The sequence below is a fragment of the Cupressus sempervirens genome, chromosome 3 (assembly GCF_028749045.1).
Source record: "Cupressus sempervirens isolate cs-2001-9-10 chromosome 3, ASM2874904v1, whole genome shotgun sequence".
Classification (NCBI taxonomy): domain Eukaryota; kingdom Viridiplantae; phylum Streptophyta; class Pinopsida; order Cupressales; family Cupressaceae; genus Cupressus; species Cupressus sempervirens.
Genome location: NC_143120.1, coordinates 2,983,216 through 3,004,219, shown reverse-complemented (window position 1 = coordinate 3,004,219; position 21,004 = coordinate 2,983,216). Strand labels below are relative to the sequence as shown.

The 21,004-nt window shown below is 35.2% G+C and overlaps 1 protein-coding gene across 4 annotated transcripts in view; it reads right to left on the bottom strand.

The window, feature by feature from the left end:
* Positions 1 to 10,618: 10,618 nt before the first annotated feature.
* MTSSB (mitochondrially targeted single-stranded DNA binding protein) overlaps positions 10,619 to 21,004 on the bottom strand; it is a 99,697-nt gene continuing 89,311 nt past the window's right edge. For all 4 annotated transcript variants that reach the window (XM_089817983.1, XM_089817980.1, XM_089817981.1 and 1 more), the window contains exons 6-7: positions 11,387 to 11,446; positions 10,619 to 11,215 (exon numbers count right to left, since the gene is read on the bottom strand). In XM_089817983.1, the coding sequence (XP_089674109.1) occupies positions 11,199 to 11,215; positions 11,387 to 11,446 (77 nt within the window). In that variant the 3' untranslated portion in view covers positions 10,619 to 11,198. The remainder of the gene's footprint in view (positions 11,216 to 11,386; positions 11,447 to 21,004) is intronic.

Sequence of the window (21,004 nt, the reverse complement as noted above, 5' to 3'; positions counted from 1 at the left end):
AACTACTATAGAAAGCAAGCTAAATACATCAATACTTAACACAAAATCCTAGACCGACTTAAATGATATATTTCATCACAAAATAAGAACTTGAGACCCTTCTTCCCAATCTTGAAATTCCTTTTATAGAATAAGGATTGCAACAAGCTATGGATTTGGGAAGACACATGTCAAAAATAACATCAAAAAAAGTTACAGAGAAGACAAAAACAGTTACATTCTCTGCACTTTGTGTAATTTGGAAAGTAGCTCAAAATTGATAATTGGCATCTTCTTGTTCAAGTACAGTCTTTGTTCATAATGTAGGTGTATCCATAGCAAGCATATGCAAAGATAAGATACCTTGTTATTATCCTTGTCCTTCCTCTATTTTGGCTTCATTGTGTTCATCAGTTGTCCTCTAACTACTTCTCATGGGTAAGGCCTTGATCTCTCTAACTGCCTCCCAAGCATATATTTCCCTCTTTGTTGGTAAGTCAGTGTCTTTAATAGTCTCCAAATCATTCACAAATTTACTCCATCTAGCATCTATAATGGCTCTTGATTCTTCCACAAACCAATCAACTTCTATCTTGAACAAGGAATCAATCAAATCATACAAAGACACTTCATCAACATCTTCATCAAGTATAATCACAACATTCTCTAATGTTAAAATGTGATCAAAAGATGTCAACCACTCCTGCCAATCTTTTTGCTTATTGTCATTATCAACAATGGAAGGAATGAATTTATCAACACCTTCACTCATTATCTTCGTTTACTCTATATCACTTATAATTTACTCATGAAAAACCAATAAATTATTTTATTGCTTCCAAAGCCTCTTTCACTGTGAAAATTTTGTCTGGTAGCTCTGGCGTCTTAGCCATTAGAATAATCAATTTGTTAAAGAGTTGAATATATGGGTCTCATTTATTAAAAATGGAGATTAACCATGTTGTGATGTGGAGCCTAATCAAACTCAGAGGTTTATTTGGTGTGGTTTCCCTCTAGATTATTTCTATGGGGTTTTGGGGGAAGCGCCCCCAAGACGGGGTCCTAGGCAACACCCCAGGTGCACGCCCTGTCATAGTATAGGGTGGAGTTGAGAGGCAACGCCCCCGCAAGGGTTTTCGAGGGTAGCACCCCCAAAGCGAAAAATGACCTTATATTGTAAAAGGCATTGGCTACTATTTTTCTATTATTCTAGCCCTAGTTTTCTAAGTGGCAAAAAGCTTGTATAAAAAGGGCTTAGGGTTGGGGATTTTCATAATGTATAATGCGAAAATTGGTTCTTGCAGCAGTATTGAGCTATAAGAGATTGTGGATTGTAATTAGGTTGTAATCACTGGATCATAATAATATTGGACTTGTTGATTGGTGGATGTAGCCCAGGGATTGGGTGAACTATGTTAAATCTTGGTGTTTTGTGTTCTCTTATGTGCGATCTACTATTTTCTGATATTGGTTATATTTGCATGTAATTATTATTTCTATCTAAGGTTAATCCTAATAAACCATGTTAGGGCTTCATTGTATATATGCTCTGCCCTTTGCAAGGATATGAAAATACTATGGACATTTTGGGATATCTTTTCAATACTTCCATCCTATGATTCAACATTTGCTTTAGTGCATTCACCTTAAGCTGGTTGTCCTGGATAGGAGCCTCAATCTCCATTATAACAATTGCCTACTCAATTCCCACTGCTTTGTCCTCTGTCATGGGAGCAATTTTCTTTTTGGCTTATTTTTTTTTCTCAACCCTCATCTCAATTTTTCTTTGCTCCATTTCCTTGAGTTGTTCCTTTAGGGTTGCAAATTAATTTTCTAGCCCTTGTACCTTCTCTTCTAGCTCTTTCACCCTTTGTTCAAATACATAACTCTTTTTTAGTTCTTCATACAATTTTCTTGTTCAATGTATTCTATAAAGGTCTGAGCAAGATGATCTTCAATCTACCCCATTTTAGCCTCATTCATGAAAGAGAAGTGCTTCAAAACACTTAACATCTCACTGCTAGTCGTAGAGTCCAAGGTCCATATGATGGCACTTCCTTGGGTTGTGTCTTGAACATCCGTAAGCCTAGGCTTATTTTTTTGAGGAGCAAAGCTCCACACAGCTAGCGTCTTATTGTCTATGTTGAAACCTGAGCCTCTTTGTAGGCCTCGTGCACCAAATGCTTCATAAGAAATTTTGTAATCTTGTTTTCTAATTTGATCTAGCACAATGTTTGTTCCCAAATCCCATCCTAGCACTAACAACATGTCACTCCTCTGCACAAGGTCTTTGGCCTCATTTATTGTCATAGTCTCATTGTTTGGGTCATAGGCCAGAAGCTTTTTAATAAGCTCTTTGGTTTTCTCCTCACTCTCCCTTAGTTTCAACATCAAAGTCAATTCACTTTGTTCACCTTATATAGAAAAATTTTGAACTCTTCAAACTTAATTAAGTCGTCATCTTCTCAAAAAACTAACCTTGGATGATCATGTCATCCAGCCTTGCCACAGTTAACTACATGTCTGTCAAGGAGCTCTCGATAACTTTCACTCTCTCTTGTAAAAAGCTCTGTCTCATGTCAAAAAAATACTAGTTCTTACTAGGCATTAGTTGTAAAGTCCTCTCTTTTACCTTTTTAGGCATGTGGATAATTTTTTTCCTTTTGTTTCCCTGGGCCACCAAGCCAAAACTTCAAGTTGATCTTCCTCCTCCTCCAACTCCACATCTGGTTTTGGAGAATCAGGATTCACTCTGTTTTCTTCTCATAAATCCTCATGTGGCAATTGTGAAATTATATGATGATACTTTTGGAACAATTTCTCTACCCTAAATGGATAGGCAACTTCTGAGCAAAAACCCTCTAAGTTAGGGGTTTTTTTTCATCTCCTTCTCTACCCTCTAAATATCTTCAAACTTCCTAAATCTATCTTCTACATTACTCTTAATTAGATTATTTATGATTATATTTTCTTGAGGTAGTTCTTTATTGTTAGGGAGAGTGTAATTCCTTATTTCTTTTAATGCATTTCTGACCACATTTTTAGGGTCATAAATTATGTATGGGGAAGAAGACAAATTGTAGTGTCTCAAATACTCATGGATATGATCAATTGACTCTTTTCCAATTGTAAAATTCCCAATCTTGAAACATCTACACAAAAATGTTCCTTTATGCAATTTAGGGCCTAAATACTCCATATCCATCATAATAAGCTGCCATAAAAACTCCATTATCCCCAATTAAGAGGTATACACTTTGGTAGTATGTGTGGCAATTGTGGGCATGCATAGACTCTCATGAATGCAAAAATATATTAAAATAAAAAGGCATCCCCCAATTATGGTCTAATTTAGCATCATTTTTTAACAATGCATGCCTCAATATTCTCCTTACAATTTCAGGGATCCTATTTGGTAGGGCACCCAACATTCTCATGAAAATAGAGTTAAATTATTTAAAAGTGAAACAGAACTAGAATAAGGGTAATGTTTGTCTCATACCCGAGTCCACAGTTGCATTGACAAGTCTCCATCTCAGTCTAATGTCTAATCAAAGAATTTTTTAGTGAAGTAGGCAACATTCTTGTACAATATGAGATGCATCAATGGTGAATAGTGATTGAATTTGAAATTTCCAAATTCCCCACTCTAGGCAGCAGCAATCTGTTCTTGCATCTTCTCAATGATGCACTTCACATAATCATATTCAATGTTTGTGAATCGATCTTGAATGTTCAAAGACATAAGGTGGAGTCCTCCATACACCATGTTTGATGGAAGCATCTTATCCACCTTTTTTAGGAATTTCTCCTACTAATTTCAGCTCGTATGGAATATGATAAATCATCATGATGGGGAGAACTAACTCTCAAAGAGCTCTCTTGTTCTTCCTAAGACCTATTCTTTGGTCTTACTAGGGTATTCCTCACTACCCTACTTAGAGATCAGTCTTAGGATCTCTATCTGCTTATAGAACTCACCACCAACTTCAAACACTCAATTATGCTTCAAAATCCAACTATGCACTCATGGACTCAATTCAACCACTTTTCTTCCCAAACTATTGTTGGGGCTAGGAATAGGTGTCCTTACTATTCATTTATTGTCTTTAACCCATTTTAATCCATTTGGATGGATTCTTCTTTGGGTTTTCCATCGAGTTCTAAGTTTTCAAGATTTTAGGCCTTGTAGCCTTTTTTCCCCAATTAGGCCTCCTAGAATTAGAATTCTTGGAATAACTCTTAATTCCTCCAAATAGACCCCTAACTTGTTTAGTGATTCTTACTAGGGTCTTCCTAGGCTTCAATATTTTCTAGGTTTTAGACCTCCAAGGTGTTTGTACATAGGATTGTCACCAAACCCCTATTTTTGAGGATTTCTAGGGCATGTGACACTGTTTGGTTTCTTTGATCTCAATAGGTACTTTAATGATCTCCTTTGCACTCCTCCTTGCATACACATGTATAGGAAACATGCCCCTTCACTTCTACAACTTTTATTGGCACACTCCAATCCATTAAGCAAGCCCTCTTACTTTTGTCATATACAAGCAACCAGCCAGAATGCCTCTGCACTTGCCTCGGGGTTGATGGCAAAAATAGCTCTCCTACAAACAAAAAATCCACAAACCATATTTACAATATTTACAAGGTCCCATACTTGATTCCAAGAGGCCATGGAAATTCAACCACAAGAATTCAAAAGGGGCGCATATTTACAAGACTGGCTCTTAACCAAGTAGTGAACCAATGAAACACAAGAAATTTGCAAAATGTTAACCAATCGTACTAAAAACCTAAATCAATGCCACATAGATTAAGTACATAACACAAATTGAGGTCTCAATGCATTAATTCAATCCATTCAATCATTCGGTGACTAAATGAAGGCTCTATTACAAAAATAATGTTCATTCTTGTTCTTTCTAGAATATAATCTATACAATGTCACTTCCAACTATCAGGTTAGGGTTTTTCTAACCTTATATATAATATTCCCACGTGTTTGGACCCTTAGGTCAGGTTTAGAACCCCATTAAAGTGGTTTCCTAGTTCTTAGGAAATGTTGTCATGACAACTTTGCAAAATTGCAAAGTTGCCAAGAGCAACTTTTGCTCACTTGACAATTCCCTATCCTAACTTGCATATTTCGATCCAGAATCAACTCCTTGGATTCCAAAACACTTAAGAACATAAAAAAACATAAGTGCCACTCTATTTTTGGAGCCTTGGTCAAACTTTGACCCTTGTGTTGACTTTCCTAGGACTTTGACACTAGAGCCTATTTAAACACACCAATCACAAGACTCTAAACAACACACACACTAAAACAACCTTGGGACTTTATGACTAGTCCTTATTACCTTGGGGATGGCTAGAACCCCCCACAAGCCAAAATTTGTAAAGATCTTCCAAAAAGACCTTGAGGTGCCCCTTCACGACATCACATTACCACTATAAAATTTGGCATTCCTCTCAAATTTCTTTGGGAAGTCTTGGATATCTACTTCCACACTGATCTACCCTTCATTCCAAAAGCCTCAATGAAGGATGCATGATCCAATGTGCATAAAGTTCTCTCATCCTGCTTGTGCAAAGACTTGGTTGCAGGGTTGTATGATGCTATTAGGGCTTTTAATAAATCTATGTCCACATACACCTCAAGAAATATAAGCTCCCAAGTTCCTCCTCCATGGGTTCGAGGTTGGTGGCTTCTTGAATCTATTGCTATAGAAAAACATAAACAATTCATAGCCATTTGTATATTGACAAATGGCATCTTTGCAATACATGTATGGATCATTGAAACTATGATCATTGTAGAAATTGCATTTGATGATCCTAGCAGGAGTCGAGCCCACTCATCGGCATAGTTATTTGGCTTCCTCTACCTTGTTTTGCCTATCTTTGAAGATGATGCTTAAACTACTTCCACCTCTTTAGAGTGTGCCTCATCACCTCTTGTTTCTGACATCTTTTCTCTATAAATAAGCTCTGAAATTTGAAACTCTCAAGAAATATTTCAACAACCTGTCAAGTGCTTTGCAACTCAATAATTCTAATACTTTGGCAACTGGTACTTTTTTGGTTATGAAAAATGTCTTTATGTGAGAACACACCCCATCAACTTCATTTATTTTATTAAATGCTTGCATGCACAAGTATTCAAATTTTACAATCAGAGTGTCATTTCAAAAATTTGGTGACTTTAGCATCCATCTTAGCATTCTTATTTTATGCCAAAAATTTTGATTGGTTAGAACCCTCAAGTCTTTTTCATATTTCTGCAAATTCACTTTATGCACTTTTGTCCTTTAGGGTTGCGACCTTACATTCCATTAGGTTTTCCCCTTCATCGTAACTTCATGAACTTAACTATTACAAGCTTCTGATCTTATGCTCTACAACTTATTGGGTAATCAAGAGCTTTAATTGTCAAAATCTCTTTTAGCCGCAAACTTACACTTAACTATTAGCAACCCTTGAAGTAGCATTGTAACCTTTTGGAAATAGACCTCCGCTCTTACACTCACCTTCAACCGTAACTTTGAGAAGCATCATAATGGACCCTATGATGTTACACTTAACCCTTAGTTGTAGCATCGAACACCTTTTACAACATACTCTCTTACATTGTTATTCATATCGTATGTTTGAGAGACTTATTATCTTAATTGAAAAACCTTTACGCACTTACAGTTGAGACCAAAGAGTATCCTCGAGTGACCCTTTCAATATGACTTATGTTGAACTATGATTTTCTTTTGAGCATATCATCGTGACTTACTTTGAACATAAACATTTTGACCTATGATTCTCTGCTTGGCCTTTAGGTTGTAAGATCAAGAGAAATTGTATCCTCACAAAATAAACCTACAATCAATCTTGCGTTCATAACCCTAGGCGTAAGATTGGAACATGTTTTCCCCCTAACCAAAACCCTCTTACGATGTAATGCATAAACCTCTAGACATATGGTCGGAACACTTGAAAGTATCATTTGTGATGCCATGCTCACACTTAATCGTGAGATCGGGAAAGGATATGGAATATTATCATTATGATTTATGAATTCTCACTAGGGCATAAGACTTGGGAAATTTGGAATGTCAACCATGGATATAAAAATTCGACCAAGTGCATGACATAATTAAACATTTCAACATAACCGTGAGTTATAAAGGATGATTTAAAGTTTTAACCCAACCTAGGGCACGGGGCAAACAAATTAGGGTTTTTCTACTAAAACCCTGCAACATAAGACATGTAAACCCTAAATTCCCACACTTAACTAATTTGCACAAATATTTTTTCAAAAAAAATAGAATGGTGAAAATAGAGGCCATCACCTCTGATTGTAGGCCTAAGCAAAATCGGTGGCTTCTATTTGAGATAATCAAATGATACGAGAAAGACAAAAATGAGAATTCCATCCTAGAAAATGCTAATCTTCAACACCTACAAACAAAAACTTACAATTCTTTTCCTAGTAGCCTTAGCTTTGATACCATGTAAAAAAGTTATAGCTCCAAGCTACATCATAAACAAATCTTGCTGAAATAAATAAGAAAAATATGCAAAGAAGAAAAAGAGTTGCTAAATTGAAGTTTTGTTGATTCTATTGTGTTATTTCTCATTGATTAATAATGATTACATTATGTATCACTTATCCAAATTGAAACCACCTTTGACAAGGGAAATTATGGTGAAGAGTTTCATTTATCACCAATCATGCATGAGAAAGTGAAATGCATCTAAACTAAACAATAGTTCTCCTTACTAGAATTAACGCATGGCAATTGGTTGAGTCCTTTCTAAATTATGGATAAGAACATAGTCTTAACACCAATAGAGACGAGTAAAATAGATAAGGAGGGGATGGTAGAGAAAGCCAATAGAAAGGAATGGGGACGGATAATAAGGTGTGAAGTGAGTAAGGAATGATAAGGACATGGAGGTAAGTTTAGGAGAACTTTAAATTTAGGTGGTGATAGTAGTTATGGCATTCCACTTTATGTGACATATCCACTTTAGTGCACTTATCACATTATCATCCTTCACATGTTGCACAAACTTCATTATACAATGTAGGAAGATCCATCTTTGATGGACATGTGATTTCATCTTATGTGGATGATAAGTTATTGCCTTGCTTATGTAAACAAGCACATTTGCATTGTATTCATGAATTATACATTATCAATTGTAGTTATGTAGTTCACTTTAGTTAATATTGATGAGAATATAGTTAGTTTTTGTCCATTTTGTCCCATTTGTGTTATTCACTAGCCTTTAGATCTTAGGTGTTATAATAGAAAAACTCTCACATGGTATCAAAGTTATTGGACTATCACTATGTAGTCTACTTGGAGAGATCTTGGTCCATGTAAAAGAGGACAGATTTGCATGTTTGAGGACAAGTACATTTTGTGGGTGTCTTAAACCAGATCCATCCTCATCATCATGTTTAGAAGGTAGTTTTGGTAAATTTTGATTAGGCCAAATTTATTTTTGAGGAAAAACATTTAGCAAACTAAGAAATATGACCTTATCTGCCCATGATGGATTTTATGAGATTTCACTTTTCAAAGAAAAGTATTGTTTTTTGCAAAAAAAAATGTTTAGAAAAGTCTAAAGACCCCCTATCTTATTTCACATAACAAAGTATATATTTTGACAAAGCTTGTCACGAGAATTATCCAATAATCAATTGAGGAGTGGACATGTAGAGGCCAAAAACTAAGAATATCCAAAATCATAACCCTTTTGCACAATAGTGAAGTTAGGAAAATTCCACCCCAAAACAAAATATTCCACTAAAAAAGGATTCAAAATAAGCAAGTTATGTGCTAAAATATTCCACTAAAAAAGGATTCAAAATGACCACGTTATGTGCATAAAAATAACCAAAGATTTAAGGGATTTCTTATGCATAAAACCTTGAACCTGATTTTTTTTTTGCTTACTTTTGGGTGTGCTCGTGTTATCTTCCCCTGTGACTTTAAGAATTGGAGAGTTTGCAAATCACTGAAAGCTTCACAAGCATTATTGCATTACAAAAATAATAATTAGTAATGAATATTTTATTGGTGTACATTTATGTGTTGAAATGGATCTTTCCAAAGAACTTGTAGAGATTTTTGTAATTTAGTGGAAAATAAATGCATGTGTCAACCTTAAGATTATAAAAAAAATCTTTCAAAGTGCTAGAAAAGTTTTCCAACTAATTATTTTACCCTTCAATGTCAAAAATTGCATGCACAAGCAATGAATTATTGCTTCTAGTAGAGTCTTCCTCATGATTCAAGGTAGAACCCTACCACTATGTCATTCCACTAAGTGCTTATATGAATTCCCTTCTCCTCAAAGTCTTCCATATAATATATCAAAGTCAAATTAGACTCAACTTGATGACCCCCTTGGAAGAATCTTTACTTACATCTTTTTTAACTTGGACAATAATATTTTGTTTCTTGTATAAGACATAGAATAATCTTGAAGCTATTTTTGAATCTCATACTAGAGCTAATAATGTGAGAACACAAGATTGGGTGTCTAAGTTAGGCCATGTAGACACTTGTTTCTTTTTTGTTGATGTTAGCTACAATTGTCGTTTGTTTCATTCGGATTGATTATTTAGCTTGTTTCATATCACATAGTACTTTTTCAATTATGCAAAAGTGTGAACTCTTCCAAACTCATTTATATCAATATCAACAAAATTAGAATATGGAATAAATATATTGTATTATTATTGACAAAATTACAATATTTTATTATAATATTAATTTATATAATTATTTATAACCTAACTATTTGTTTGAGCTAATTTTACTAAAGCACTATTATATTTCATTATTTGTGTTTTTTATTATACTAACTTCCTAATTTTACAATCTTAATTACATCTTCATAATTTTATATTATATTGATTTTGTTATCCTAGTTTCAAATCAAATAATAATCATTAATGATGAGATTCAATCTTCATGATAAATTTTTATTCTATTATTAATATTATAATCATTTTATCATTTTTTTTATATTTTTTTCTTCCTTTTTAACATTTAGAGTATATTACAAAATTGTACTTTAGATCATTAACATCAATAACCAATTTTTAGTTTCAATTTTTAAATTATTTTTAACTCAACCTTAGAATTTTTTTAAAGAATAATTCCTTGTTAACATCTTCTAAGTGGCAACAAGTTTTACAATCAATCCAGTATTTTTTCTCTATTTTAATGATAAATAACATATAAAGTATGGACGGGAAAAAATCATTTTCACTCAAAAACAAAAGTAGTCAAGAATATTCACTATTATAGATATGACTACACACCGAAATCTCTATTTCAGAGTATTTGCCCATTTTTATCCAACTTCTTGTTTTGAATGACGAAAATATTTTATTAGAGGCACAAGATGGTTACTCGAATCCTCGTTTACAATATTCATTCGGGACCCTTAAAACAAAGTTTTGCATACCAAGGCAAAGACTATTTCTCCGAATGTTGTGATTTGGTATTTTGAATAGATTTATTCATCGTACTACACCTTCTCCTAGGGCTAAACCCCTTCTTATTTTCATCATACTTCTGATTATCTCCAAGAATAGCAAACAAAATACACTAGCAAGGACCTTAATATGGGAATTCAATTTCATTTTTTAAATGAATTTCACTATTTCGTATTTGTTCAAAAACATTTGCCATTTGTGCAAAAACATAATCCTGCACAGGCTAGTGCTTCCAAGCAATAGAACTATCTGCTTGTTCACAAATTCTTGATTATAGGAGATGGGAACTATAATGAATATACAAACTACAATCATGTGATGGCAAGCATCAATGCAGAAGCAAAACATGAGAATGAAATAAAACCTCATTCCCTGACCACTGTTGCACAACCCTCTAATAAATGAGCAATGCAATTGGAGTTCCTCTATAATAATATCAGTGGCAGATTGAAGCTCTCTATAGAGATAACAGGTTGCCTGGCATGGCAATATCTTAAACCAACCATAACATTATCAGACTTCAGAAATTGCCATTTAACAAAAGATTATGATATTAAATCTTCTATAAGATTTGCATAATTATAGCATGGAGGAGGTATGGTCCATTGGACATGGATCCGAAGTTCAGCCTTGAAATGAAAATCTTACGAAATAACTCTGAAACTCACAAACCTTCAAACACAATGGTGTAATCGCACCCCTAAAATAAGTTTTCCCCTGTTTACAGTATTATAAGACCATAGTGAGCAGCACTGAATTCAATAATCAAATGTACAAATACATAGAAAATAATAATGAATTTTGCCATTTCAAGGAAGGATGGATTTTACACAAACTACAATTATGGAAGTACTGATATATTGAAAAAAGGCTATTTAAATATCATACCCAGTCCTTCAAAACAGATCTCTTTAACTGGTTCTGATCCATTAATTAGACGAATTATACCTGAATATAACAACCAAAGAATTTCAGCAATGGAAACAAAAAAACTGAATTGCCAAAAAATTTAAGTGCAAATCCTTTTGTAAATAGGCAATACAAACATTGACTATATAGTATATTCTCATTTAAGTTTTTAACTAATTTGATGCTGATAATGCCTTTGAGTCACAATTATGAATTGTCATCATGTTGAATTAGTATTTCTAACAATGCTGGTATCGACCCCATAGAATGTCCACAATAATTAAGAGTGAGCTTTTTTTGTTGGATAAATAAGGACCCCCCTAAATCTTAAACAATGGCTTCCAAATAATTTAATAATTTTCATCTATACAACAAATCTGGTCAAGGCAATAACTGTACTAAAGGCAAGGGCAGAAAAGTGTAGGAGCGTAGGAAGTGTTGCAACCCTAAGTTCAAGCAATGGTGATGCTGTTTAGGACGGCATTCTGAGAATGGTAATGACGATCCTGATGATGGGGTTTTGATGGGCGCTGTCTGAAATACTGAGAAGGTAGGGGAGTGGGCGGGGTAAGAATTTCAGATTTTTCTGACTTTTAGCTGCATGAAACCACAATAAACATATAGAGAGGAACTATAAAGACACGTACACCAAATTTCTTGTGGAAAGCCCTTATGGAGAAAAATGACAGTATACAATAACTTCCTCTCCCTAACTTGGCAGTTAGTAAGACCAAGGTAAGTAGGTTGGGCAGTCACAACAGCAATACCTACACACAAAGTTTATGGCCGGGATACCTCCTGAATTACCAAAAATAAAAATGGGCACCAATGCAAATTGCAAAGGTGAGCACCAACTCCCAGAGAGCACCAAAGCACCACCTCCAGTCGGCTGAGGCAATAACCTCAGTTTAAGCACCAACTCAAAAATACAGAGAATCAAAAACCTTTCACCATAAACAACAGCACATCAATAACAGTCCATAATTTACATGATACCACCTGCATTTTCCAGCAGTACAAGAATTAATACACACACAAACTTGCAGCAGCCCAATACCAAAGGCATACACTCACAGCAGATTGAACCAGAAAATATTATTCCACAGCCTTCATACAAGCACCCAGCATACATCAAACTCTATGGGCTGGTATTGTAGAATATCAACCAGCATAAAGAATGTCCTCGAGCTATCTCCCAAACCCTGCAATGAATCATTCTCACCAGTAACATTTCCCACCATGTGTGCTAGTAATGATCACACCATTATGTGTATCCAATCACCCAGATATGGCTGTCTGACCCAATGCTACAGCAGAAAGTCTTTCAACAGGTTAGTCGTCCAGGCATAGAGGGAATCAGCCAAAACTTGAATCAAAATCATCATTTCCTTCTCATGCCAAAATCTATGCTGTCTATGTCACATCCCTTTCTTTGGACCGTTTTATTTTATAGCTGTAATAATAACTATATCCTATGAAGCGCCACAATGACTGTGTATTGGTTTTCAATCAATTTTGGTTAAGTGGATTTGCTAATGAGAATAGATATGTATATCTCCTTCTGTTAGTAAGAATAATACTAGGAGAAAAATTATTATGTTTCTTATTTTGAAAAATTAGACAATAGAAACCCTTTGGAATATTAAAGCATATTTATATTGATTTCGATAACATGAGATTTATTACAATGACATGGATATCTAATCTTTCCATGAAGGTGGATGCAAGGGAAACCATCCCGCAAGGAAGGAAAGAGTATCATCAGCATAGGAAAGAGTGTCATAGGATTCACCATCACTCAACCATCTATCAGTGTCTACAGGTGAATCTCAATCAAAGCCTCCAACTGTGAGATGGTCTTGCTCTAATAAATATGGGTATCTTCCCATGCTTCATCCACGCATTGTATCCTGGAAAGGATAGCTAAAGTCCTCCCGTATATACAAGTCAGGTCTTCAATAATCTATATGCAACGTCTTGAACATTTTGTACCCACTTTTTTATGCTTTGGACAACTCTCCTCACTCTTTAAATGTTGCATGTTGATTCTTTCGAAAAGAGTTGTAGGAGGAACAAATGCTCGACTTTCCTACCTGACTGGATCTGCCAAGTGTTACAAGTATCCAAACAAAGCCTTGTATCAAATGCTTGACTTTCCTACCTGACTGGATCTGCTAAGTGCTACAAGTATCCAAACAAAGCCTTGTACTCATTTTTCAACTTTTTGTATTTCTCTTCCATCTTCTTCATACTTGGGTGGAATGGAATCATCAAATTGATCCATCACCTCTGCTTAGTAGCACTCCCTATGGCAATTGTTGTTACATGATACTCCTTTCAGATGATTTCATCTTTAGCCTTATCCAAAATTGGCACTGCTACGTGTATAGACCTCAACCCTCATTCATCCCTGGTGGGTCTTGGAGAACTTTCTTTACTTTGCCCTTCTCTGCTGATTTGTTGATTTGGTTCAGGAATTCCTAAAACTCTATTGCAAGATCAATCTCTTCTTTGGGATCTTTCTGCAACCTCTCCTTCAACCATCCAGGAGCAGTTGAATGTTGCTCATGCACATGTATCTTTGTGAGATTCTTCTTCCAGGATGGGAACCTCAGACTCTACTATCTCTTTAGTTAACATTGCCTAGAGAGATTTCTAAAACTGGACATCAGTTTCTGCAGGAGAGCTTTGTTCTCCATTCCTTGGCTGGTTGATTTCAAGCAAAGCGTTAATGCTCTGACTGTCATGCACTGGTTCTGGCACTGGATGAATCCTACATATTCTGATCATTCAGAGAGGTGGCCTGGAATTCGTCCTTTTCCTAACTTCATACACATCCTTAGCATTTGCACAATAGTCCTCAAGGTGCACATTCTATGCTGTACTTCCTTCCAACCACTACTCTGGCTTAATTATCAGGACCATAATCTGCCATTTCTATATGAATTGCTGATTGATAAAACTGCAACTCCTCTGCTGACCTTTCAGCTGCCGGCAGACATGGACATACTTCATCTAAAGTTCCCACGGTAATCCAGAATTCAATGCCACCTTTCCTCTTCTTCTTTTGGATTTTGTTGCACGCAGTCAATTGCCTCGTGACTTCCAGCATCACAATTTAATTTGTTGGATATCTTGGAAGTCTGTAAGGGGCAGAAGAAAATCCTGGAATCTTGATATATGAGAGAATGGCAGGAACTAGATAAACCTAGAGCCACACTTTTCCACTAACTTTATGGCTTTCAATGACAGCCTCATGTGAAAGCCTTCTTCAAGATATCTGACTATATGCATTGCAAAGGCATCATAGGCACATTATGCAAATGCTACTGAGCATAGTTCTTGGAGAAATCAACACACCTCTCAGCCCACATGAGGCAGGAATGCCCCATAATGACCAATTACATCCCTTGGGTGGCGTACTTAGTCCAACTAACCCTGAGAGTACATAACATCCACATTATGGTAACTTGCCCTTAATCCCACAAGCAGCACGAATCTCCACAAATGGTCAATTCCCCCCTTAGTGCAACCAAATCACCTCTTGGCCCATAAGAGGCAAAATATCCAACTATGACCAATTCTATCCTCTTGGGATGACATACTTAGTTCAGCGGAGTTAGTATACTAGATCTCCCTATCTTATTTCCTTCAACCCACCATCATGTCAACCTGTTGCCATGTCCCCTCTTTAGGCCAAACCTATTTCATTTATGCATTTAACTCTTACAGTCCCCCAAGAGTTAATTGTTACACAAGGTGGCCCCATTACAAGGATGCAATTGTGCTTCACTTTATTTTAATTTAGGATTTAATTTCATAATTTAAATTTGGGGTACCACTTTGGGGCCTCTTCTTTAAGATTTAGGACCTAGGCTTGTCCTATTTAGAAAAGCTATTTGATTGTTCATTATCATCAATTTGAAGTTCATCCAATCTTGTGTTTTCAATTCCTATTGGGAAGCCAAGGTTTGAAAAGCAGTTTTGGAGGTTGTATATCCTCCTAGTCTGCCGGTTTCTCCAAAAAGGTGAAGTGACGCAGAAGCAACGAATCACACTCAAGGATTATGTTTCTAGAAGATAATCCTACTGAGCATTTTATATCTAATTTGGAGTTTGGTAAGATTTTAGATCATTAGAAATGTGTTATGTTAGCAAGTTCCAGATTTTGTGGAACAGAGGGTTTCATATTTTCTTATAAATATTGTAGGCCCATAAGATTGAGAAACCAGATGGGCTTGTGGAATGAAATAAATTCTGTGATTTTTTAGTGCAGTTTCATAGTTGGAAATTACAGAGTATATTTTTCTCTTTTCTGTCAGTACAACATTTTGGTATCAGAGCCTGTATGGTTGATGTTGGTATTTTTTGTGTGATGAAGAGGTGGAATCCCAAAGAGAAGACGAAGGAGTTCCAATGCTGGAAGCCAGTTCCAAGCAAAGGTTGGAAGTGCCTATGTATTGTTAATTATTTGGTAGTGCTTGTTAACCACAGGCAAACCATCAGATCTTTGCCTTCCCAACCATATATCATAAATTCTTATCATCACCCCCGAGCACAGCATCTGCATAATAAAGCAGATTGAATATTCTTTTCTATATTTCAAGGAAGGAAGATAAATCATCCTTTATACCAAACAAATGGGATACACGAGGGATCCCACCCTTCCAAAGTTTGTACCCTCATTAATTGAATATTAATATAACAATGCTCGGCCCCACAATATAATTATCATAATCATAAAATAGTATAGCTATATATTTAGCACCTATACCTATCTTACACTCCTCATTTAATCAATTAAGTTCAATTTCATATGTACATTGCATATCTTTTTTCAAATTGACATTGCATGAAAGAGGACTTGTGTACTTCGTTGATATGACTTGGGTTATGTCTGATTTCCCCTAGTTTTTCTGAGACATAAACATGAGAGTAGACAGATTTAGGCACAAAGATAGATGTATTTCTGCACTTGATCAAACCTAGCTGTCCAAAATGGCAAGCATAGACTCCCAAAATGACTGCCAAACAGTTTGTTCTAGTTGCTCCTTGCAGCAGTCTCTCAAAAAACTCAGAAATAGATGATCTGCATCAATGAATGTCCCCAGATTTGAGTCTCCAACACCAATATTGTCCTCGATTTGGCAACCTGAACACTACTTGCAGCCCAGAACTAACAATGTGCTAGGATTTCACAAACCAAAGTTTTTCCACTGAAACACACTACTCTGACCAGGGAGAACCCTTTTGTCTCACCAAAATCAGGGATACTTGAGGATTTCAATCCTCAAGCCAAGTTGCAGCACCAATAAGAAGAAATTCTCATCACATAATGAGCTCTAAATGAACCCCCTAGGGTGTTTTATAGCACCTTCTAAAGAGATGAATCAATCTCCACCCTTGATATTCAACCTTTTAATCCAACACTCCAACATAAAAAACCTAAAGTGTGCACTAATGAAACCTTTTGGAATTGGGTCCCGACTTGACTTTTTGTCATATGTTGTGTTGAGTCACTTAAGTAGATAGAAGAGGGGGTAAGTCCCTTGGCTAGGAATCACTCAAGTTGCCTGAAAATATGCGCCTAACTTAAAATAACTTAAGTTGACTTCAGTTGCATCAAAAGACGTGCACTCAACTCAAAATTAGAATTTGGAACAAGCAAGGACTTCATTTCTTACCCAATGATGTTCTACGTCCTCTTCCTCTTTTGGGTAATCCAAGGAAAAGAGAGTCAACTGTAGTTACTTGTCTTGCTTTGAGCTGCAGATATTACATATTAACATGTAGGTATTAATCTTTGTTATTCATACAGTTTTACACAACCTTTTCCTTGTCTTTTCTTTTTGTTTCTTTTCCTTTTTGTTTGTAAAGAATTGTCTAAGACAAAGAAAGAAAATGTCAAGATCTAAAAGCTCAAGTTATAGCACAACAAGAAAGACAAAATGATATGATGCTCAATTGACTGGATTCAATGATGATCAATAATCAAATAATAATCGATAAATACAAAGTAGATATGCCTGAATATATAGGTAATGTATAATAACTAAAGTGATGCAAGAGATGACCCATCAACCACACTAGTGTAATCACATGCCTACCAAAGGTGGATCATCCTCCATTCTACAACAAAGTATGTGCAATATATGCAACAATGAGGATGATAATGTTATAGCACAAAAGGTGAATCTCACACATAAAGAGGTATGAGATAAAAACTAACTCCACTTGAACTGGAATTCTCCTACACCATGTGCTAAAATGAAATGCGAACTCCTATGTGTCTACATGACAACTAATATGCAAATACATTGTCATAAGTAAGCTTAAGTAAAGTGTAATTATAATTAATTAATTACACCAACATCGTTTTCCATTCTATCCTTTCTTGTTCAAAGTAACAAAAAACCATAATACAAGGGACCTGCCCACCCAAAAACAAAGGAAAATCACCTGCCATATTATGATTTCTCCTGTTCTTGCAAGTTCACATTGATGCCCATTGAGAAAAATCGAAGAAATAATTGCAGGAACCAATTCACTTCCTAACAAGTTCAAAGGTTGATTTTAAGTTATCATGGACTACAAATAGGGCTGATTTAATCTTTGTCACAAAACAAAAATGAGCATTCAGCATTATTTAGCATTTAGAATAAATCAAGAATTAAAGATTGTGCATTTTAAAATTCTTAGTCCGAAGTTTACCTCATTTCACAAGATTTGGTTGAAAAACTTGGAATTGAATATCAACACCCCAACCCTTATGCTTTGTGTTGCATCAAAAATGGTTCTTGATTGTCCATAAATAAGCAAATGAAGATTGAAAGTTGTTTGTCAGTCCTAGATGTTGTACCTATGAATGTATGTGAAATTGTGTTTGGCGACCCCTACTTATATGATAGGAAAGTTGTATATAGTGGAAGGGTGGACAATGCTTCATGTTGCATGCTTAATTCAGTTTAGATTTTGTTTATATTTCCCCAAAGAGATTACCATGAATGCAAACACCACCTTAAAACACCTTTTTAGCATAACCAAATTTTACATGAAATTCAGAGCCATTATTAACTAAAAAGGGAAACAAATACACAAAAATCATTGACCACTAAGGAACTGTTAATGATAGGATCAATTAATCTGTTTTGTAACTTGTAATAGCACTTGTGGATATTTTATGTATTTTTCAAGTTACTATATGAATGAATATATGTGATATAAAGAGGCATGTCTCTTTAATATATTAACTTACATCTGTTATAGTTATAACACAAGTAATATACCCTCAATATATTACAATGGTTCTATAACGATACATATATACACTATTAACATAAGTTAATTATTCCATATATATTATTTATATATCTCACATATATAATATAATTTATCCAATAGAATTATAACATTAACACTCCCTCTTAATGAAGAAGGATAAAACACAGATATTACACCATAGGTAATGTTTCAAGAATAATACATATAGGAAATCTTTGATCAGAAGATTTCTAGAATATGATATCATATAAGTATTGACCTATTAGAATATCAACACATGATATTCACCAATTACTATTTGATATCATATTAGGTAACATAAGCATTGGCCTATCAGAACATCAATCAAATGATATTCACCAAGTACTCTGAGTAATGGCCTATCAGAACACCAACTAAATGATATTCACCAAGCACTCAATGTGGTACTTGCCTATCAGAATATCAAGGCAAGATATTCACCAAGAGCCTAAAATATATCCATGCAAACAGCTTGTAGATAGTCAAATTAATGACATCTAACACCTAGTTGATTTATAAGATAAAGCCTTTCATGATTTATTTCAACATTTACACGCAAAATGTATATCACGATACAAGTTATTGTAAGGTCATCTCCTTTCAATAACTTCTCCAAATACAAGTGACATCATTTGAAAGTCATCACTTCCTCATGATGTACACAAGGGGTGGGCCCATACACACATTACAAGAAAAGTTCACATGAAGTCACCACGGATACTGTCATGTGGTGTTGTCATAACATCCACCATGAAACATATCAAAGAATAAGGTTTTCACCTCAAACTTATCTCTCATAGATATGTATTACAAGGGATTGCACTTGGAACTTCTTCACGAAGAAATATTAACCTTATGACCCCTGATATCAGCGTTTAGACTCCCTTTGAATATGTTATCATCCTTCTAACCGTCTAGCAGCAAGTCATGTCATGTTTCCCTAGTTCAAGAGGTATCCTAATAGCATAAGGTCTTTTGACTGAAGCATACTTTCTATCTGCTCCCTCTCTTTGTCTAAGATTACCTCTAATGAACTGTCAAACTCCCTATCATAATCTCAATCATCAAGGATATTCGCTTCAAGAAACTCACATTATCCAACCTAATCATCAGATGATTCGTGAATCCTAAATCACAACTTCTTTGGAGCTACTATCATAAGATTGAGTCTGCACAATATTTGGTAGTATACCTAATGTTCCAATCTTCTTCTGTGCAAGAATATTCCAAAGAAAACAAAAAAAAAGATCAAGACAAATAGCTTTTTATAGTACATATAGAAATACAAATAAGATAGAGACTAAATCTTCAAGGAGATAAATAGTTAAATCTGCACACGAACTTCCTTGATACAAGTTTCTCCAATCACAAAATGCCTTCATATAAGCATTTATCAAACAATGGGAATGGTACATTGGTTAATATTACCCCACACAATGTAAGATTCCCACTTATATCAAGTTATTCAAAGCTTTCTGAGAATCCTTGAGACCATACTATGCCTATGAAAAATGTCTGTTAAGATTAAGCATATATTCTAGATGACAAACATACCACTCCATCAAGGATTTGAACTATCACAATTTTCCTTATAGTGTTCACATAATAGAGCACTTGTGTTAGGTAAAAGGATCAATAACTAGTAGAATGATGTATGCAACTTGGTCATAGGAGAAGAAAACATCCAATATGCTCCTCAATTATTATTGCATTATACACACACACACACACACACACACATAGATAGATAGATAGATAAAATGTACGAATCTGAATAAAGTCTTAATTCATGAAATCCTCTAAAATCTCACAGCTCTAACTCAAGTATATATTTGCTCTTCATAATGAGGTTGAATCCCTTCTACACATAGACAAAATGTAAGAATTTGAACAAATTCCTAAACATGAAAAGATATATTGACTGCAAGACATGTTCTGTAATCCTATTCGCATTCTTTTTAACTTTCTTTGCAAGATACAATTTACTGCAATAAATGCAAAGATAGGAAAAGCCATTGTGCCACGGATAGCATCTTTCTTTGTGACTAATGCAGAGTCACGTGATCTGCCAACACTGAGATAGTAACACATTACATGCCTTGCTTGGGCCACGTAACAAGGGGGATAATTAAAGAGGAGTACTGGCACTACGGTAAGATTGGAACAAATATAGTGGACACTCCACATGCCACCGACCAAAGACAAGGAGAAATAGAATTGGTACACGGGCAAAATACGTTGATGATAAGAGTCTGATTTGAGACCCATCGTTACCGACTTGTGCATGGTTTATGT